This window comes from Chinchilla lanigera, unplaced genomic scaffold, assembly GCF_000276665.1.
Source record: "Chinchilla lanigera isolate Chin_1 unplaced genomic scaffold, ChiLan1.0 scaffold00008, whole genome shotgun sequence".
Lineage (NCBI taxonomy): Eukaryota > Metazoa > Chordata > Mammalia > Rodentia > Chinchillidae > Chinchilla > Chinchilla lanigera.
Window position 1 is genome coordinate 35,273,541 of NW_004955409.1, and position 23,273 is coordinate 35,296,813.

The following is a 23,273-nucleotide window of genomic DNA, read 5'->3' on the forward strand; positions in this document are numbered from 1 at the left end:
TTTTTTTTTGGTTTTTCTCCGGTACCGGGAACCGAACTCACGACCTTGCACTTGCCAGGCAGGCGCTTTGCTGCTGAGCTAAATCCCCAGCCCCACCAGGAAGGTTTTAACATGGAAAAAGCTGGGGTCATTTAAATGACAACGGTCAAGGATGTGAAAAATACATAAATGCAAATGGTATAATCATATGCTGAGAGATTCTTGTTGATGAGGGGTTTTAGCTATTGAAGTGAGTTATAATGAGTTTTTTTTGTGTGTGTTTTGGTTTGGTTTGGTTTTGGTGCTGAAGATCAAATCTAGGGGCTTGCACTCACCAACCAAGTGCTGTACCACTGAGCTGCATCCTCAACTGCACAAGTTACTGTTATGAAAATGGAAAAATGTTAAAAGAAACATCTGTATAATACCTCTTAGAGGATACATGCCCAAAAGAAAGACACAGAATAGAAGATAAACCTCTTGAGGTATCTTCCATGTCTATAATTCTGTATTAGCTTGATTACATAGGCAGAAGTGCAAACCATACTTGTAAAATCAGTTAAATAAACTTTAATTATGTCAAATTGGTATCATAAGCTGAGCAGAACCTTCACTTCTGCATTAGAGAGTATAAAACATTGCTTCCGAAGGGGTCAATAGGAGTTACAATTTTTAGTGTTTTGTTGACAACAGATTTACGTAGTTGACCGCTCATCAACCAGGAGTGGTGGTGCGTGCCTTTAATTCCAGCACTTAGGATGCTGAGGCAGGAGGATTATTGTGAGTTTGAGGCCAGCCTGGACTACATAGTGAGGTCAAGACCAGTTTGAACTACATAGTGAAATCCTATCTCAAAAATTTCTCTTTAAATTGTCTTGGTTACTTTTCTGTCATTGCTGGGACAAAATACCTGATGCCCAAAGTCAAGGGAGGAAAGGTATATTTAGCTCACAGTTTGTAGAGGTTTCAGTCCATACTCAGCTGGCTTCAAGGCAGAGTGATGTGGCAGAGGTTGCAGTAGTTCATGGTAGATGAAGATACAAAAGTAACAAGAGCAAATGGGAGAAAGCAAGCCTCTTCTCCCTTATATTGTATGCAGGCTACCCGCCCTAGGGCTGGTGTAGCACTCACACCATCTCCCTGCCCTCCTCTTGTACAGGCTGAAGATATTTACAAAATGAGGACCCTGGCACTCTGCTCACTAACTTTTGCTTTAAAACTGGTACTGGTGACCTTACAATGCAAAGATGGTGATTTCTGCCCCAAATTTCAGTCAAAATGCACTAATTTTTATACCAAATCAGTATCATGAAAGTTTGAGAACTCAGTTAGTATGTTCACTTACTGTCACGCATGATGCTTTAATAAGTTTGTTCTCTGCCTGGCACCCTATTTATCCATAATGCTGTTTCTTGCTGTTCATATAATGTCTTTACCCTGCCAAGAGTAGACGCATCGTGACATCCAGTAAAACTGAGGAACTCACTCTATCGTATAGGCACTAAAAGGTTAAAAAAGCACTTAGCTATAACCTTGAGCCCCATAGTAACCAAATTTACTAACTACCTCTGACATTTACTGAGAGCAGTAGCTTCTCTCTTTGTTGTGGAATATTGGCCCAATACGGCATCTGTTCTCTGATTCAGTTAGTCCATGACCTCGGTTGTACATCTGAGAAAGACAATTCCATGGGACAAATAAATAACGGCTTGCAAACATCATAACTGAGTTTAGAGAAGGGCTAACATATTGACAGTTTTGCCTCATCTCCTTAAAATAGTTTGTCCTCCAATTATGCTGCGATTTATGTGGGAAATCTCAGTGGGGAATTGAATAGAGAAAATTGAGCACATCGCCACTCATCCAGCACTATAGGGTCAGGTGTTTTACTCCTTTTGTTCTGAATCCTCATCAAGGCTGTGCTTTGGAAAGACCCCAGGGATTTTTCTTGGGAAGAAACCATTTAACACAAGTGGCATCATTTATTTCAGAAATGATTCCTAGGCTGCTACATAAATACTAATGACATGTATAACAATGTGTTCCACCTTGGAGTTTGCAGCAAAAGTCACGGAGCTATAGATATGCAGGCTTTCCAGTAGAGGCAACTTTTAACTACGTGTCAGAATTTGGTAGTCAGATGTGCCTACTGATTGTCCCCACCATTGCCTATCTTAAATCACCCTCAATTTTAAAAAGAAAAAAAAATTTTAAAAAAAACAGAGACATGACCAAAAACAGTAGGGCAGGTGAGATATTTCTAACCACAGTCATCATTACATACCATGATCCTTGATTATTTCTGATGGGCAATGAGACATACAATGTGTCATATACTTGAGTTGGAACTCTGAATAAGGCACGAATACCAAGTGCTTTGGAGAATGCAAAAACATAGTCTTGTATTCTCTGGGTAATTATAAACTAGTAGATGAGACAGCACATTCACATAAATAAAAATGCAAGGAAGATAGGGTCTTTTTTCTGATATGTACAAAATGCAAATGTTTAATCAACTATAGCCTCCAACACACGAGGCACTGGAGTGCAAAGATGACTAGGACTGGGCAACGATCTTGATGATTTTCATCCGGAGGGTATGCAGCTTGGACAGTAGGAGAGCCTATCCCCTTTTTTCTCTGTCTCTACTAATGCCGGTTGGTCTAAGCCACTGCTGTCACCTCTCTCCTAGACTACCGCAGAAGTTCTAAAGTGCTATCCCTGCTTCCAAGCCTACTTCTGCCAAGATCTGTTTACCCTATAGCAGTTAGACAATAGTTTTAAAAATATGCTCCCAGTTCATGTTTACAAAGCCTTATGTACCTCTGTCTCAATGGTCTGCACTTGGCTTTTGCCCATGAACTTGCTCATTCTCTCCTTGCCTCACAGTGTTTTCTCAACCTGCTCTTCTTTAAACAAGGAGAGTCCTTTCTTACCTTTGGGTCTTCACACAAACTGCTATGCTCAAAGAGCTTGTTGTGCCTGAAAAATGCCTTGGGATTTATATTAGCCAGTATTCTCTAGAGAAACAGAACCTACAGAATCTCCCATATATTTAGGATTTATTATGAAGACTTGACTCACAAGATTTTGAAGACTAAGAAGTCTCATGAACTGCCATCTGTAAGCTGAAGAACCTGGAAAACTTGTAGTATAATTCAGTTCAAGTCCAAAAACTTAAGAACTGAAGTAGCTGATGATGCAAATCCCAGTCCAGACACAAGAGAAGATTAAATGAGATGTCATAGCTCAAGCAGTAAGGAAGGAGAAAAGCTGCAAATGGTCCCTACCTCAGCCTTTTTTTTCCTATAGGCACTCAATAAATTAGATGATAGCTTCTCACTCTGTGTTGCTGAGTTTACTGATTTAACTGCTAATTTCATCTGGAAGCAGCTTCACAGATGTACCCACAAACAATGTTTAATCTGGATGCTTTTTGACCCTTCTGGCTGACATATTAAAGTTAACCATCCCAGAGTTTTGCTAGATTTACAGAGGAGTGCAGTACAACAAGGCCTATGAAAACAGAGTAAGGTCATGCGGTTTGTAGTGGTTGATTGATTTGTCAACTTGAGAAGTTTAGAAGCATAACTAAACTTGACTCAGCAATTGGCTCAGCAATTCTACACCCTAGGGTGCAGAGGAGCCATCCTAGGGTGGATCATCACCTAGATAATATAAAAGGGAAATGAAGAAGGACAGAGGAACTTCCATTCCTTTTGGAGGAGCTCCAGCCTTCACCTTCAGCTTGGATTTCGTCTCCTAGCTTCTAGTGCAGACTCTTCAGCTTCCACCTTGGATCCTTCAGCCTTCCATCACAGACTCATTGGCCTCCTGGTACGGACTTGCATGGAACTCTACGGTGAACTCCAGACCCTGGACTGATTCTTCCGGTCTTCAGTGTGCAGACACGCTCTGCACCCTTCCTCATACAACTCTCTGGCTGACTGTTGTAAACCAATCTTGTAATTTCTTATAATTGTACATCTTGTGTTATATCTGTTTCTTTTTTTTTTGTTTTGTTTTTTTGTTTTTCTCCGGTACCGGGAACGGAACTCACGACCTTGCGCTTGCCAGGCAGGCGCTTTTGCCACTGAGCTAAATCCCCAGCCCCCGTTATATCTGTTTCTCCAATAAACCCTGACTGATACAGGGTTTTATAATCAGGTGTCTTCATCCTCACTGGGAAGGTTTTGGAGAGTATCAAGAAGTGGGAAAGCGGTGGGTTGAGGAAGTAGGTGGAAGGAGAGGAGCAGAGAGTGAAGCACACATTGTGTCTCACCAGCACATTTCTGGAAGGAACAGCAGGGTTTGAGGGCTGCCTTCACAATGAAACATTCTCATAAGAAAGGGCAATAGTGGGCCTGTTTTCAAGTAGAATAGAAATCTGAAGAAGGAAAGATGTAAGCTTCCACTAAGAGGAAAGATAATTAGTGGAGAAATGTTCCAAAAGAGAGTCAGTGCTAGACTTCAAACTCAGGGCCTCATGCATGCTGGGCAGGTGCTGTAGCACTGCAGTATTCTCAGGCCTGCAAGTCTTTCAGTCATGTGTGTGTCCCAGTCATTTGCTTTCTTTTTTAATTGGTTTTTTTTTCCTTTAGTTTTTAGTTTTAAACAGATTATCTCAACAGAAGTTCTTTATCAGCTAAGTGATTTGCAGATATTTTCTCCCAGTTTATAACTTGTCTTTTTGTTATCTTGAAGAAAATATTTCACTTTTCATGAAATCGTACTTATTCTTTCATGAATTGTGCATTTAGTGTCACATATAAGACATTTTTACTGAGTCCAAAGTCACAAAGATTTTTACCTTGAAGTCCATTCGTTTTCTACCTATGGAGATTCATTTGTCTTAGTATCATTTGTTAAGAAGACTGTGCTTTCCTCACTGTATTACCTTTGCACTTTTGTTGAAACCCAGGTTTCTGCATATGTGCAGGGTCTTTTTCCTACCTCTCTGTTCTGTTCCATGGATCTGAGTCTGCCAGTACCGTATCCTCTTAATTAGTTCCATCTTAGAACAAGTGTAATCAGGTATAAGCTCTCCAACTTTTTTCAAAGTTGTTTTTGTTCTTCTAGCCTTTTTGCATTTTCCTATGACCTTTATAAACAATTTGTCATATTCTATTTTTTAAAGCTTGCTATCATTTTGATTAAGATATTCTTAAGCACCTGTAATCCCAACACTAGGGAGGCTGAGGCAGGAGAATTGTAAATTGAAGCCCAACCTGGTCAGCTTAGCAACTTAGTAAGACTCTGTCTCAAAACAAAAGTTTTCTTTTTTGTTTTAAAGGCTGGAGATAGCCAGGCATGGTGTTGCACATGCGTGATCCCAACACTCAGGATGCTGAGGCAGGAGAGAATCAGTTCGAAGTCAGCCTAGGTTATACAGTGAGTTCAAGGCCAGTCTGAACTACATGGCAGGACCCTGTCTCAAAAAAAAAAAAAAAAAAAAATTAAAAACCTAAAGGCAAGGGATATACTGAATACAAGGCCTTGTGTTCCATTCCCAGTATCCTCAACCCCAAAGGAGATATCATTAAATCTGTAAATCAATTTGGATAGAACTATCATCTTAATAATATTGGATTTTCTAACCCATGAATGTAGTGTGTCTCTTCGTATGGTTTTTGAGGTTAATTTAGAGGTTTCACTCTCTTAACAATGTTGATTCTTCCAATCCTGGAACATGAGATGTTTTTATATTTATTTACATTTTTTTAAACATTAAATACTTTGTAACTTTCAATGTATAAGTCTTACACTTCTTTGATTAAATTTATTCTTATGTATTTTATTCTTTTTAAGCCTATTATAAATGAATTGTTTTCTTGTTTGCTTTTTAGCTATTGTATTAATCAGGGTTCTTCAGAGAAAGAGAAACAATAGAGTGTGTATACAGTTTGCAGTTTATAATGGCTCAACTTGAAGATGATGATATAAAATTGTACCCATGTGGCCATTTTCATATTTGCTTTCAATACTGTATTCAGTAAATTGTATAAGTTCTGTGTTATAAAATAGGTTTTGTATTAGATGATTTTGCTCAACTTTTGGTTAACATAAAGTTTTGGGCATATTAAAAGTAAGACTAAGCTGTGATGTTCAGATTTTAGTATACTAAATGCATTTTTAATTTAGGATATTTTTAGCTTGTAATGAGTTCATTGGCGTGATCCCCCATCCAGGAGTATCTGATTTATCTGTGTTACACATACACACCACATACATACACACACTTATGTGTGGGAAGAGAAAAACTGATTTTAAGGAGTTGGTTCATATGGTTACGGAGACTGGCAGATCAAGAACATGCAGCTGGCGACCCAAGGAAGAGCTGCCGTTGCAGTACAGTGGGAGAGCTGCCTGCTGGCAGAGCACCTTCTTGCTCTGAGGAATACTGAAGTCCAAATCAGTACAGGTCTCTGGCATCTTCTTTCTGTGTAATTCTTTCTCTCCAGCACTCTGTCCTGAGGACTTTAGTCTCCTTGATCTCCTTGCACTCCTAACTTAATCTTTTCAATTCAGGGAGTCTGCTGTTCTCTGTCAGGGTTCCCCCTCCCTGCACCATAACCTGGAAACTCTCTCAAATAAGTATATAAGAGGGGCCAGGAATGTAGCTCAGTGGTACACCTGCCTGGCAAGCACGGGGTCCTGAGTTCAATTCCTGGTACCAAAATCAAAAAGTACCTAAGGGCAATTGTAGGGCTCACCTCATTCATTTTCCAGCTCTCACGGATCACTGTCCTCCATTGCTGAGCATACACTGCCTCAGAAACCATTGTTTCATACATCTGGCCACAGGATTGGAACTGCTGGCTCATAAAATATATGGGTGTTTATCTTTACTAGTTATTACATAAAGTTTACCAAATTCAACTAGTTTTAATCTTAGTTTCTATTAATGCAGTTGAGCTTTGTTTTAAGTAGAACATTTGGCTGGATTTTATTTCCCAATTTAGCACAGTAAAGACTGAAGGTGACAGGTTCTTTGTGACCTCATTCACCTTTTTTTGCACTTCAGTGACATATACTCTCATTTAAAATGTATGATTAAAAGTATTGAGTAAGCAGCTGTGGTAGAGAGCAGATAAATCTGTCTTCGCTTGACTGATAGTCATAATTATATTTGACAGCTTGTGCTTGCTAAGTAATAACAGCTTTGATTTTTCCAGAAACCTACTGATATTATATGTTTTGTACCTGGTCGATTAGAAAATTGTCTAGCTTGCTCTGCAATCTTCAACTTTCTCTCTGTCCCGCCCCCTCTATGCTTTTTCCCCTCCCCCTTCTTCCTCCTTCTCGCCCCTCCTCCCTCCCGCACATAGCACATGCTAGAGCCATAGTCACATAACATCTTTTCCTGTTTCTTTCGCACTAAAAATATTGAATGATTACACTCAGCAGTGGGTCCACGGTATTATAATAGGAGGGAGCACGGAACCACACCCTTCCTCACAGTGGGGAGTGAGCGCCCTCTTCCACAGCTGCAGGTGGCTGAAATGTTTCAAAATATGTGCTGGATTTCTACCAAGTATGACATTTTCCTGAAGAGAGTTACTGTTTAACCAACACTTTTCACTATATAACAAAAAGCTAAAAGAAAGTATAACAGTAAAGGAATCTGCTTCACAGTTTTAGCCCCAGAAATGTAATTTATTCTTGAGTAAGGTAACTGCTTCTTTGATGCCTTTGTTTTTTGATACTGTCTGTTAATCCCTCCTAAGAATAGATCAAAAATGATATTTACATCTTTTTTCATAATTAAGGAAGTAAGAACACATCAGGACTGTAATTAACCCCTTGTGTTGTCTTCATTGTATATTATAGTGGTTAGTATTGAATTTAATCTCTTTTAGAAATCATATAGTAGTCACCACCACCCTGGGCATTTGTTTCTTGGCCTGAACCTGGTTGTTTCATACGTATAGGAATCAGACATGGTAAAACCTTTACATGGAAAATGTAAAGTTACATAACTAATATTAATCAGATTTTATAATTTATTTTATATTTTGTTTTCCCATAACCCCACCTGGGCATAAATTGATTTCCTTTGAATGCCTCTAGAAATTTTCTAAGGAAGTTAAAAATTAAACGAAATGTAAAATCTTGGGTTGCTGAAAGAACCATAAGCCTGACGTCATGTGCTTGTAGAGGCTGAGACAAAACAGTATTACTTAAGAGAGATGGTAATATATTCCTCAAAGGATTAATACCTAGAATATATAAAGAGCTCAAAAACCAAGAACCCCCAGAGTTAAAGACCATATCCAAAACTGGGCATCTGAAATGAACAGACACTTCTCAGCTAAAGAAATACAAACAGCAAATAAATATGTGAAAAAAATGTTCAACATCACTGACTAGTCAAGAAACTCAAATTAACACAATAGTGAGATTCCATGTCACTCCAGAGAGAATGGCCATCATCAAGAAATCATCTACTACCAAATGCTGCTGAGGCTGTAGGGAAACAGGAACCTTTTTCTACTGTTGGTCATAACGTAAATTGGTATAACCTTTCTGCCATAAAAAAGGATAAACAGGAGACATTTTTAGGTAAATAGATGTATCTTGATAACATAACTTTAATTAAAATAAATTAGACACACATATGTAAATATCACATCTTAAATATCACATTTATTGTTTAAATATCACATTGTGTAAGAAAACCTAAATATAAATGAGAGCCAAAATGGAGGATAGATATTGGAAAGTAGAAAGAAAATGTTCAAATAGGAAGGGGAACAAGGGAGGAGAATGAGGAAGGAAAGGAAGGGAATGGGGATTTTATTTATTTTTGTTTTGTTTTGTTTTCCCCTGGTACCGGGAATCGAACTCATGACCTTGCACTTGCCAGGCAGGGGCTGTGCTACTGAGCTAAATCCAGGAATGGGGATTTTAAAAAATTAAAAGAATGGAAGGAAAACCATAGAAATAAAGTTTTGTAAATGGGGAAGGGAAGAGGGATTGAAGTGAAAGAAGAGGGATGGGGAAAAAATAATTAGGATATATTATATGCAGGTACAAATTCCCTATGATGAGTGTGATCATTATGTATGTAAATAATGTTCTGATAAAATTATTTTTTTAAAAAAGAGAGATGCTGATAGAATAAGGCTGCAGGAAAAGAGATTGCTGTGTGAGATTTTCACCCCCAGGTGTCTCTACTTCTATTCTCTTGGTCTTTCTATGGGTTCTTGGTTTTTTATTTTCTGTCCACTTACTTGTAACCCTCTGACACCAATCTTGTCCAGTAAACAATCACTCAAATCCTTTAAAACTGTGGCTTGATTTTGAAACTGAACAATTTAACAAGAAATAAGTTTTTGGTTTCTTCATATGCCTCAGCTACTTTTATCTCATTGCTGCAACAAAATACCTGAAACACAAAGTTAAAGGGGGAAAAATTGATTTAGCTCACAGTTTGTAGAGGTTTCAGTCCATAATTGGCTGGCTCCAAGGCCGGGTGGCACATGGCAGAGGGGGAACAGTTCATGCAGGCAGAAGACAGCCAAAGCAACAACAGAGAAAAAGAGATAAAACTATTTCTGTCCCTTATATTGTATGCAGGCAACCCACCCTAGGAGGGGTGTAGCACTCACATCCTTAATGCCATCATTGGACCATGCGTGAATCAATCACAATCTCTACATTCAGCTGCCTCCAAAAAGCCTCCCCCCAACTCCCTGTGACCACAAGAGGCTTTGAGGGGACATCCAGACACAAACTATAACATTCATGCCTTCTGATAGGCATAAGAACTAGTCTTTCTTCTGTTGAAAAAACCACTCATTTATTCACACATACTTCATACATCACACATACATACAAAAAAATGCTCAACATCACTGGCCATTTGAGAAATGCAAATTAACGTAACATTGAGATTCTGTCTCACTCCAGAAAGAGTGGCTATCATCAAGAAATCATCCAATAACAAATGCTGAGCATCAATTTGTAATATAGATGACATCATGGTCCTAGTCTGGGGAGGTCAGTGGGGAAACTCTAGCCCTGTGGGTTTAAGCTTCCTAATTTCAGACATAAGAGTTAATACTTTAAGACTACTTGTGCTATTCCTGAACCTACCATTAAAAAATACAATACCTTTTAAAATAAAAATCAATGTATATTCTTGGTTTTGTTTTGCTTGATGCAAGATATTTCTTATTCTCCTTCTAATGCAGAACTTGTCCAAGGTTCTTTGTAAAGGAAGTTTTCAATGCAAATTGTTCTTAGCTGGTTTCCCTTTGGAGAATTTTCCCCTACGTTGTATCATCATTATCATCAACAACTCTTTCTCCTCCTCCTCCCCTCCCCACCCCTTCCTCCTCCTCCTCCTCCCCCTCCTTCTCCAGTGGGGAGATGAGAATATGGTGGATACCTAGGAACTAGTGATACCAAATAAGGAATCTGTTGGATAGTAAAAAGCTATGAACTGATTCTAGGCCTTCCTTCCCCTTAGGACTAAGGGTTCAGGGACTATTTAAGGGCATTCTCTATCTGTCCCCACTGGCTTGGTGATTATGAATAAAATGCCATCATTTTTTGTTGTTTTTCCTTTGAATTAATTTTCAAAAAATCCTGCCTTAAAATGTGCACATTGAAGACTATCCTGTTGACCCATTTGGGTCCTATCAGGAATCTGTCCAGAAAGCTGCCAGGACCTAAAGTGGGAAGGATGTAAAGAAAGCAGGAGGCAGTAGGGCCCCAAACACAAGCCTGACCATTTCAGGAATTAGTCTGTTTTGGGACCTTTAGTTACATAGCCTGTGAAGTCTAAATATTTATGTTGTCCCAAAATTATAGCACACTTTGAAAAATAGTGTAAGAAACAAAATCAGTTCCGTAGAGAAAGTACCATTTCCCACGAAGTATAGCAGGGATGATATCTCCCTGTTCTGGAAGCATTTGACGTAATGATCTGGATATTTTTTGCTTTTAAGCTTTTAAAAATTCAACTGCTTCACCTGATGAAATTGCTGGTGCAGCCTCAGACCTGATATGTATTTCTCATGCATGTTATGAAATCCAACTAGAATTATCATATATTAGCTTTAGAAGAGCACTAAGGAAACTAGTTCCAAATAATTATTTTGTACCTTGTCCTTTTTCTGCTGCACATCAGCACTCAGAAACCATTCTCAATCTTGCCTTTACTTCCTGAAGCCATATTGCAGAGGCTGTCTGTGTCTGTGTCTCTGTCTCTCTGTCTCTCTCCTTCTACCTCCCTTCCTTGGCCCCTCCCTCTCTCCTTGGTTTCCCCTCCCTCTCTCCTTTGTTTCCTTCATCAGTTATCTCTAACACAACCCAAAACGGCACTGGTAAGAATCTATGTGAATGTTCCTTGTTTTTCTTGCTACCAATGTTTTTATTTCACATCAACTGTCTTGAAATCAAAATGTCTGTCCTGTAGGCTCCTACTAAGCAAGGAGCTGAGGCTGCCACCATGCTTCCCTTCACTTACCTATAGAATATGCGTGATGACATTTTGGTCAATTCTGCATTTGAGCTGCTCCAGCCTTAAAATCAAGCTGTAATGTGGATTTGATTTGCTCTTTAGCACACTTAATTTTTTAGAGTTGTTGGTTTGTTGAAATGACTACAAAGTTATAAGATTTAAGTTCAGTGTGTAAAAGAGATGTTTATAGAAATGTTAGTAAAGGTACAGTATCAGTGAAATGTGAGATATGAGTGGTACCTCAGTTATGAACTTAATTTTTTCCATGTTTCTATTTGCTTACCAAATCAAATTTCTCTATAAGGTCAGCGCTGAACCTGAGCATTGAACTTGATTCAGTTCTTGTCCAGTTCAGTTTCCAGAATCATGGAAAGAATTAAGTTTGTGAGCCAAGGCATCACAATAAAAGGGTTATAATGGTGGTGAGTAATCATTTTTTATATAGTAATTATTTGTTTCCTTTAAAATGATGTTTTATGGTTTAGATAGCAACTTGTATATTAGGCAAAACTGAACTTCCCTTCAGGTATATTTGAGAGATGATGCTGTGAATAATGAAATTGTAGAAGAAAGAGTGTGCATTTTGAAAAAAAGTGATTTCTCAACCATTGGACTTTGAAATGGAGGATCTGCCTCAGAATCATTTGGAGAGTGTGATCTACTCTCCTGTTTTGCATAATATGCAAATAGCATACATTTCTGTTTTTCTTTTCCTCATTAGGCTTTATTCTCCCATCCACTAATTCTACCTTCCTGACTCACTGCAGACTTATTTGGTATGATTAGATACACTTTGTTCTTGGCTGGCTTCTTGATTTGTAATGAAATAGAATTCTCTTACTGGGTGCAGTCAAGGCCAAATGAGACCCATGTGTCTGATTTTATTTTTATAAAATGTCTCATGGAGGGGCCATATTTTAAAAGACTTCTTTAGGTGATTAGTTCATGAAATGGAGGTCTTCCAGCACTTGCCTTATGATAATAATGATACTCTGGACATAATAGTGTATAGTGTTGTTTCTCAACTATAGCTGAGATGTAGGATCAAGCCATAGAGGTAGCATAAATCTATGAAAACCACATTTCCTTTTCAGGATGTGTTAGAGCAAAACACCTTGGGTTTGACTCCTTCCATGTTTCTGCTTGCCTCCTATTAGAGTACAAGAAGTAGAGGCTACTAGGAAGGGGAGTAAGGGAAAGGGGAGCATTAAGCTTGGATAATGTGACACCTTGACTTATCAAGAGAGTCCCAGTATGAGCAACACAGCAGTCCTAGAGATACCATTTCCAATGAAGGTATTTTAGTACATATAAGAGAACATCTGTGTGTGACTGTCTTTAACACCTATCTCCACCTGCTAATCACCCAATTTACCAAATAGTGAACCTCGGATGCCAAACCCTTAACTGTATTTTTATTATTTTCTATTTCAGGCAGGCAAAGCTGTTTATCTATTTATGACATAAGTATATCTTGTTTTTCATTAACCTAAGTAAAAAAACAGTTTATTTAAAGGGGAATATTAAGGAAATAATTCAGGAAGCTATAAAACACACAGTAGTAGTATCATTATTAGAAAGATATAATTCAGTTAATCCTTATTTAATAAGGATCTCATGCCCAATAAAATGTGATGTTTGACACTGCAGCAAAAATTTATAGTAGAGGGCCAGGAACGTAGCTCAGTGGCATAAGCACTTGTCTGGCAAGGCTGAGGTCATGAGTTTGATTCCCAGTACCAAAAAAAAAAAAAAAAAAAAAAAAAAAAAAAAAAAATATATATATATATATATATATATATATATAGTAGAAAGAATGATGGACTGGAAGTTCATCATTTCATTTGCAATTTTCCTATTCGCAGTGTGACATTAGCAAGTCAGCTCTTCCTGGGCCTCAGTTTCCTTGTCTATAAAATGATGGAAAGATAACAGCAATAATTCTGTCCCTATCAGGGAGATATTTTCAGTCTCAAGAAAGAAAGCTGGAAGTTGTTAAAAGATTTTTTTTTTAATTTAAATGCTGTTTTAAAAAGTATGTCAATTTTTGGGACACTACATTGCAAGTTGGTGAGAAGTACCTTAGAAGATCTGTGTATGGATTTATCCAACATTATCTTTGTCCACTGGGAGACATGATACCTGTCTGATTATTGTTCTTCACCCAAGGGAAGCAAACATCTAATATTTTATGTGGGCTTGAAATAAGCTTGCTTTTGCAATGAACCTTGGTCAGTAAAGGAAATAGCATGCTGGTGGAATCTTGTTGGATAAAGTGATCACAAAAATGTTTTTGAGTGAAGTTGATCTGTAAGCTGAAATCTGAGTAGTGAACAAGAGATAACCATGAGAAAACAACAGAAAAAGCATTTCTATAAAGGGAACAGCATGTGCAGAGGCTGAAGTGGAAAGAATTGCTCTTTTCCAAGAGCAAAATACGATTGGAGCTTGATAGACAAAAAAGAGAATGGAATGAGATGAGCTAGGAGAGGTAACAAGAGCCAGATCACCCAGGCTTTGCAGGTTGTGTTTAAGGATTTGCACCTTATTCTAAATGCTTTGGGAATACACTGACTATTTGAAATGGTATTTCAGTCCTTTGTATTTAGGTTTGAGTGGACAAGCCAGTCAACAGGCCAGGTTGGGGAAAATTCTTGACGCTCACACTGTGGTTGATGATGTGTTGCCTGAGATGTGGTTGCTTCAGGAAGCCTCCCTGACTTTCCTCAACTCTATCTCAGTCCATAAAAAACCCCCACACCAATATGTCAGGAAACTTATATACCAGTTATCCTCCTGTTATACTGTATTGCTCTACTATATAATTCTTTCCCCCTCCCCCCCTCCCCCTCCAAGTTATTGATTCAGAATTCAGTTCATCAGAGTTCAAATTGTCACAAAACCTGTGTGTCCCATAAATGTTCGGTGAAAGAATAAATACCTAAGTTCCGTGGTTTCTGGCAGTTAGTGTGCCTCAAGGTCACTGGGAAGATTTAAAATATGGATGCCAAGGCCATGTCTTCAGAGTTTCCAATTCATTCAGCTCACTGTATTTACTGTAGACCCTGCCAAAGGACTGTGATATGAGGTCAGAGTACAGAACCAAGAGAATGGGCTGATTTTGAGTGTCCTGCAGCATTCCTGGCAGTGTTATGCTCACCCTTCCCTTTTCCAAACCCATATATAGGTCTTTGCCTTGTCATTGTTGAAAGAACAATACCAATATCTTGATCATCTAGTGTTTAAAGTTATTAAGAATAATGGATTTGGAAATCTATAATATGAGAATAGATGGATATATAACCCTATGATATCACTGATCTAGGTAATTAGGCTACAATTTCTAGGATGTGCTTTCAATTAGCTTTCTTTCAGAAGTAAAGGTAAATTAGTTTTTCACTAGACACCTGAAATTTGAGTGACTTATTTTTTTTTATCAGCTGTGGGCCCCAAAAGTGCCAAACAAAGATGTTGAACTATATTTCCTTTAGGTGTGGTACTCAAAATTTCTAGATATATTCATGAAAGTGTTTTGATTTCAGAGGGAAAGGTCCTTATTTAATTCTTTATAATGTGTATGTAATAATATAATTTTAAGGCACCTACTTCAAAATAGAAAATTGATGTTGGAGATAATAACAATAAACAAAAATTAACCAAACTGGGCTCAGTGCCCAGGAAAACTAGTTAGACTCCAAGAATTAGGCAAGGAATAAACTAATAGAGAAAAAAGACAGGAATGAATAGAATTGTTAACTGTCATTTATAAATGACCACTTTATAGTGTAATAGCTACTCAGGAATTCTCTGTGGACATTTGTCATTGTGGGTGGGGTTCCTGCCTGCCGGATTTTAATGACAAACTTCCAATGGAGTTTGCCTTCCTGCAACGTGAAATCTTAAACATACCAGGAATATACAGTGACTCTGCATTGTGTTTGAGTTTTTATAACGCTGTGAACAACTTGGAAACAAATAGACCAGAAATAAAAACAGTAGTTGGTAAAACTTTAACTAGAGTTGGAAGGAAAGCCTTCAAGTTTCCCAGGATGCTTAAATGTCACATGATTTACATAAATGAGAGGAAATCTTCTTTGTATGTTTAGGGGTGTGTGTCTAATACAGGAACCCATGTTTTCCTGGTATTGAAAAGCATTCTTTAATCTTTTGAGCACATTTTAGGGCCTACATATATCCCAGGTATGTTGTTTACTTTAACATGAAAACACAAGAGCAGGACACAACTATCAGAGAAATCTACTAGATCTGCCCTTTGCCCCATAGGAGACACAAAAATAAATTAATCAAATTAAATGGATGGACAGAGCCCTGGGCACACTGATAAGATTGGCTGACTTATTTAGAGGAACAGTTATTCCTAATGGAATATAACAGGCCTGAAGCCTGGTAAGACAACCTATTTGTGATAGAAGAGCAAAAATTTCCTCTGATCATAAGTATGAAGGAGATGATAGGTTTTTAGCCACAAGAGTAAGTGCAATTGGTGGGAGACATTGGGGGCTTTTAACCAAATACAACTAAAATTATGGGCAGTAACCTAAAGCACTAATTTTTAAAGCTTTTTTTAAAAAGTGTTTCATAGATTCTGGTAAAGAGCAAAAGATTACTGGCCATAAAGGCAATCTTCTGAGTGGGGACTGTAAGGTAACCTCCATCTGCACAAGCAGAATGGTGTGTGTGCAAACCACTTTTCATTTTCTTTTCTTGGTCTCTGCTCTCCAATTGCAGTGACCCCGGACACCAGAACTGCAAACAAGCTATAGAATGCATGAACCATAGTTCTGTTATCACCACAGATGATTAGAGCAAGTGCCTTCTGTCCCTCATCCCACAAGAGTTCTTTTGCCATCTGTTGAGCATCTACATAGTTATTAAAAATAAAGAATTCCTATCAAATGGATGCATGGTCTGCCATAAGGCAGTGACTAGGACTGAACTGTTTGCCCCATGTGATGCTTTCCCGAGATCGTTCATGTCATCACTGCTATTTAATCACACTAACTTCTACATCCAGGACTCAGGGGGAGCTTTGCGGAAGGCCCTTTTAAGACCCTAATTCATAATCTTGCCATCCCTGACTCTTTAAATCACAAAGTAAGGGGAAGTAGAAATGTCCAGATGCTTCTCTCTGGTGCTTGAGAGGTGCTGCTTCAAGACTGGGGTAATGATTGTCCTGGTCCTACAGGTGTAATGATGACAGGAACTCACATGAGAGGTTTATACCCAGAATGCCAGGTACAGCCCTAATCACATGTAAACTATATAACAAACTGCATAGCCTTGCAAAGCCAAATAGTTCATTTTTAAATTCTTTTTTCATTTTAAAGAGAAAAAAATAACAACAAAGACAAAAATAAAACAACACAAAACAATAAAAACGATGCAGAATTTCAAAACAAGATGGTAGGAAATTCACAATGGTTGTTCTATTGCATATTGTTACCTTCAAATTTTAAAATATTTGTTTATTTCTTTGGGGTGAGGTATTACTCATTATCATTGAAGCCTCCGGTACTTCTACTGGATTGTAAAACTGGAAACAGTCACTGCAGGTCCCTGAGGAGGCCAGGACCCTTAATTTCCCTTAAAGTTCATCCCTCCTCACGTTTCCTGCCTTGTGCCTGTCAGCCGCGTATGCTGCTTTCCCTACAAGCTGTAATTGTGCCCTTGTAGTTTCCACTAAAGGTGCTTGGTGTTATTCATTCAGTTAAGTCATTTAATGGGATAAAGATTTAAATAGAGCAGCTCTCACAATAATATTATAAACTGCCTGAGAAGAGAGATTATGACTTCTATTTCTTTTGCGTTCACTCATCCCTCACCAGAGGCACACATGTATTCATTCACATTCTGCCCCTCTCCCTGTGTATCTCACTGGGCTTGTGCACAGTAGGTGTTGAATGAGTAAATAAACCAACCTGCAGACCCACTAATCAGAGTGGTCTTTTCTTGGCAGTGACAAACAAGAAACCCACACAGGCATCTATCACGAAGGTCAAGCAGTTTGAAGGTTCCACGTCATTCGTTCGGAGATCACAGTGGATGCTTGAGCAGCTTCGCCAGGTTAATGGTATTGATCCTAATCGGGTGAGTGGATTATCAAATGCTGAATGAAGAATTTTTTTACAAGATGACTCTGTGATTCACCTTGGTAGTGTGGTGGTTCTTTGAATCATACGTAAAGCTATTTCTCTATTTTAGTTATATGACCAGCCCTTTCTGATATCTGTTCCCTTCCTATAGAAAATTACAAATCTTTTAATTATGTTTGATAGAGGAACCTAAGGTGATGTATATGGAAGAAATACTGCCTCCAATAATGTTTAACAACAAAGGCCAGAGTTCAGATAATCATGTGCATGGTCATCAATATTAAGACATCATATTCATGAAAGGTTCATTTATCACCTAATACCACTAATGACAAAGATTATTCTACCAAAAATCAAGTAAATTAATGGTGCCTTAAAAATCATGTATTAGAATTCTATTGATTTTTTTTATTTTAAAGAGAATAGTAAATGAGAAACAAACAAACAAAGAAATAGAACAGTAGCAGCATACCAGTATCACGAACATAAACAAATCAAAGCAAGAACATTCAAAGGGATACAGGGTCTCAAGACAAAATAATACAAATCAATAGTGATTGTTACATTACATATCACTGTCCTCAACTACATTGCTCAGATTACCAGATGTAAAAATGGAAGATTGCTCAAACCATTATAGGGAATAAGAAAATAATTCTTCGATAAAACAGTAGAGATAATATAGTTATCTATTCAAAGTACCCAGTCCCTCATTCCCTTTTGAGTTCTCTGCTTCTCTCTCCCTCTCTTTGTCTCTCTCCCCGCCACCACCACCGTTTTAATAATGAAGAATAATAAAATGTAAATTGTTACCATATACTAAAATAATACGAGAAAATCTTTTCCTATCAAAGTTTAGAGGCAAGATTAATAGAGGTCATTGCTGAGACTGTGAAGGAATCTTTTTCTAAGTAAGATAATACATGGCGTGAATTCTAATGTAAGTCAGTATGCAGTTAGGCAGTCTCAACTTCTATGATTCTAGCCTCCTAGGGACATCTATAAATTCTCTAAGATTTGGATTTTGCTTGATAAACAAGTTTTTTAAATGAGCCTTATTGTTACCAAGGTCCTTTAGTCTTTATGCATGTTTTAATGGGAAAAGCTGGAAGCAGTAGTTTTGGTAGATTGAGATCAGTATTTATTTCAACATCTTTTCCAGGATTCTGCAGAATTTGATTTGTTGTTTGAAAATGCTTTTGACCAGTGGGTAGCGAGCACAGCCTCAGAGAAGTGTACCTTCTTCCAGATCCTCCACCACACCTGCCAGCGGTACCTCACAGACAGAAAGCCAGAGTTTATTAACTGCCAATCCAAAATTATGGGAGGTGAGTGGACACTTCTATGACATTAGTCATTTTCTTTCCTCAGACTCACTTTTATATGAAAAGTTAAATGTTCAGTAACATAATTTAAAACAAAAAATGCATTCCAGGGAGTTAATTGTATGCTAAGTCTAGACACAGTGGCATGTTTTCACGCTTATGACAAACATTTTTTTTTTTTTTATAGGAAGTAGCCGTTTAGCTAAGATTATTTGTCCTATCAGAAAAGTTCCTCCCCTTTATTAGAACAATCTTTCAGTTTGGTTTCTTTTGTACCTTTTCAATAATGTCATTACAGAACCGTTTTCTGGGTTGTTTTTTCCTATTATTTCTGAAGATATTTTATAAATACTCGTATAAAAACAGCAAATGCTGTCCCTTTCTTTCAAATCACGGCCAATCTCACGTTTATTCCGTAAGTGATGCACAGAGATCAGTTAGAATGAGTGTTATGAGCCTGTGTAATGGGGTGGGCACCAGCACAAGCAATATAATGGTGCTTTCACATTTGGAATATCTTTTTAGGGAATCCAAACTGCTAAAAATGTAAAAGCCTTGGCAATCACTCTGTGAGTAGGGAAGATTTTTTATATCATTGGTCTTTTCACTGACCTGTTTTCGTGTTTTGAAATACATTTTTTAAATGCACCAACTTTACCTTAATCAAATTTTAAATCAAGGTTACATGAGAAACATTGTGTCTTCCCCTTGACTTTATATATCTTGTATATTAATATGGAATAGAATCCAGTATTCTATCTGAGCAACTAATGTGCACAATGTCACTTTGCCGCTTGTCTGCTAGAGCTTGTATGGACAAAATACTGTCCAGTTCTTCATTATTGTTCATGAAATTATTTTACATTTTAAGAACCTAGAAAAGTCTTTCTCAGGCTCAGATGCAGTCTTTTATTATAGCTTTTAGATTTAGTCTCAGAAAAATAGGAGGTGATTAGTGGTGCATATTATCTTCAAAGTGACCACTTCCTGTGGTATAAAAGTGGAAAACAAATGTTTAAAGGAAAGAAAATATTAAACATTGAGTTCTGTGGGAAATATAATGAGATATAGCACTCTATCAGGTCTAAGCCACAACTGGTCTTCAAATAAACCCTATTTTGAAACTTCAGCTTTAACAATTTGGTAAGGATTTGAAGGGCACCAGGCTTAGGAGTACTGATGGTTCATTTCTCTGTATAGAAGGTTGAGCAGAAACTCAGCTTTTCCTCATGCCTCATTAGATGGAGAGTTCTCTTCCAGTCTAACATTAGGTTGCTTTCTTGCTCTTAAGTTCCTACTGAGAAACACTTTTTGTCATTGTCACTGTGGCCAGTACTCGACATGGATAGCACCTCTAAAAATACTGTGCCTTTATAGATTTGACTTTTTTATTGCTCTTGAAAACACCTTCCCTGAGCACTCTACTTCGTGGTCCATCCTAAGAGCAGAGTGGCTGAGAGCCAACCCAGTTCCATAGGAAGTGGGGTATTTCTAACTTGTTCTTCATTTACCTCCTTGAATATCCTCAGACCTTCCCACAAGTCACACCAAGCTGATTCTCTGAGTCATTGACCCAGTCCTGTGGAGACTCCATTGCCTAATGAACCTCAAATGATTTAGAGTTGAGATGGGAACCCATAATGTTAAATTACTGGCATGTAACTGGATAAAGCTAAAGATTGCTTTCCTATAGCTAGAAAAGGGATAAATTAATGAGTTAAAATATCAAAATTGGCTTTGCCTATTGTGACTATAGGTATTGTTTTTTAATCTTCTCTGGGCCAGTTTCCCAGGTACAACCTGTGGAGGCTAAAGTTAATGGTATCTATAGTCTCCTTTAGATCTATCATTTTGAGTACATGAAATTCCTTCATATTTTATTGAGTGGGTTTATTTTTTTTAACTTAAGGAACTAAATAAAGGCTTTAGTGCAGTTAAATAGATACTAGCTCTGGATTCCTAAGGAAGGGAAAAGAAGAAAGCTTATAGTAACCATGTTGTAATTTATTGACAGCACATGTCTAATAAATGCCATTGTCTTATTTAAATCGTTGCTTAGCCTTGGTAACAGTTGTACCAACACACCCTAGTGCATTAATATGCTGATTAGTCTTCCTTTTTTCCAGTTATCCCAGTTCTGACACTTAAAAACAATGTGTTTTGGGGATCCCTAAATTCTGACCCCTTCAAATTCTGCATAACTGCCCCATCTACAGAAGATGAAATCCATTTCTAACTTCACAGAATCATTTGGTATCTGTTACTCTTGGGCAGTAAATTCTAGATACGACTCATACTGTAAAATTGAGTTTTGTGATTTTAGAGGACTAATGTTGGTATTAGTATGCTGCCCTCCACCAAACTCTACACATGTTATCCTAGTTTTTAAAACCGCCTTTGGAAAAACAATTTGTTATCTCCATCTTACAGAGAAGGAAGAAACAGGATCAGAGAGATTATTAAATAACTTGCTGAGGGTTATATTGCTAGATAGTTGAGATAAGATTCCAACAACAGGTTCAGTCAGCTCTAAAAGCATCTGTTGTAGAGATACTGAGTGATATACTCCAGGAAACAGCATTGCAATGTCTTTGGATAAATAGCACCCCCTATAGTTGTTCAGGAACTGGTGGAAATATTTTATCCAACACATTCCTGGGTTTAAAGAGAGGACTATAGAACCATAGAATCATCAAGGACCTTTAAAATCATCTCACTTTGCTTTTTGTTTTTATTCCCCTTAACTTCAGTATATTATATAGATGAAAACATGGGGAAGATTATGCATTCCTGGTGGCTCACAGAGCCTCTCAGATGCTTCGTATCTGGTCTAGCCTTGTCACTGGGAAAACAGGCCCAGCAATTTTGAATGATGTTGTCAAGGTTAAAGTACTAGAAGCAAATCTTTCTTATTCCCACCGAACAACATTCTCTTTAATACCAATTCAGCATAAGATTCTTCATTATTTGAAAGAATTATTTTGCTGAGTTTTTTTTTTTTTTAACATCTTGTGGTTATTTTCCTTAAATGCCATTTGCGATGTCCGTGATTTCTAAAGGTCATTTCTCTTATCTGAATAAAAATGACAGTATTAAGACTGAAAGTTAAGGGAAATCCAAAAAAAGTTATCGTTGCAATATCTACAATCCCATGTAGCTCTACTCTTGTATATTTTGATTGTGTATATCCCTTGTGATTATATTTTTCTTTTTATCTTGGGGAAGATCAGTTAAATAGAAATAAAATGGACTCTTTGACATGTTTGAAATTCTTTTCTTCAAAATGATATCTCCTTACTTCCTGCTATGGTTTAGATCTACATATATCCCTTTGTTTGAAAGTAGGGCTTTCAGACAGTCATCAGATCATGAGGGCTCTGATTTCATTAATGGATTAATCCACTGACCCTAACCCTAATTTTATGGCATTATTGGATGATCATGGAAATTTAAGAGGTGGGGTCTAGTTGAAGGGAGTGTTTCATGGGGGGGCATGACCTTGAGGACATATCCTGTCATTGACCCCTTTCCCTCAGATTCTATCTCTGTCTGCTTCCTGACCCTTCCTTGCTGTCTCTGTTCCTGGACAGCCATAAACTGAGCAACTTTTCTCCATCACACCTTTCCACCATGATGCTTCCACCTTGGAGCTGTTAACTGTGGACTGAAACCGTGAGCCACAATAAACCTTTCCTTCTTTAAGTCATTTTCCTCTGTGGTGAAGGCCAACGTACCTCTACAGGACTGTTTGGAAACCTGAGGTCTTCTATTGCTGATTCAAGATCCAGGAAAGAATATAATAACTTCTTCAGGGCTGATTGAAGGTGCTCATAAACTGAAAAGGGACAGGATGCTCTAATGAAGTGTACAGGGAGAAGTGCTGGCTCTCTCATGCCTCTAACAGCATCTTTGTGGCCGTCTGTCTTCCTTGGATTGTTAAGGGATCAATAAGCTAGGACAGAGTCTTCAAGGTCATTTCTAACCTCCACTCTCCTTTCTCTAAGTTCACTAAACATCAGTCACCTTTCAAAAACTCAAAGACATTGTAGAATTTTCTGGGTCCTTAAACTCCATAGCAACTTGAGATTGAAGACAGATGTGTGAAACAAGTTCTGGCTGCTGAAGTGTAGTATGGCATCATGAACCACTTCCTGGAAGTGAAGTCTCAAGTTCGCATGGGTCAGATGTACTTCCTTTGATAGTATAGTTTTGATTGTCTGTGTTTACTGTAAACAGAGATGATGTTATAATATTGTATTTGTGATAACGTATTTGTTCTTGGACCTTAGACTCCAGAGGACAGCCTTGCTTTCAGCTAATTCATTTCAAAGAAACATGATCTGCTTCTGAAAGGACATCAGTTTAGCTAATGGGCATTTCATATTA

At 37.8% G+C, this 23,273-nt stretch overlaps 1 protein-coding gene across 1 annotated transcript in view; it reads left to right on the plus strand.

Annotated features, from left to right (window-relative positions):
• Stxbp6 (syntaxin binding protein 6 (amisyn)) overlaps positions 1–23,273 on the plus strand; it is a gene marked incomplete in the record, with an annotated part of 261,684 nt that overhangs the window by 176,653 nt on the left and 61,758 nt on the right. Inside the window, 2 exon segments of the mRNA XM_005376982.2 lie at positions 17,427–17,557; positions 18,725–18,890. Of these exon segments, the coding sequence (XP_005377039.2) occupies positions 17,427–17,557; positions 18,725–18,890 (297 nt within the window).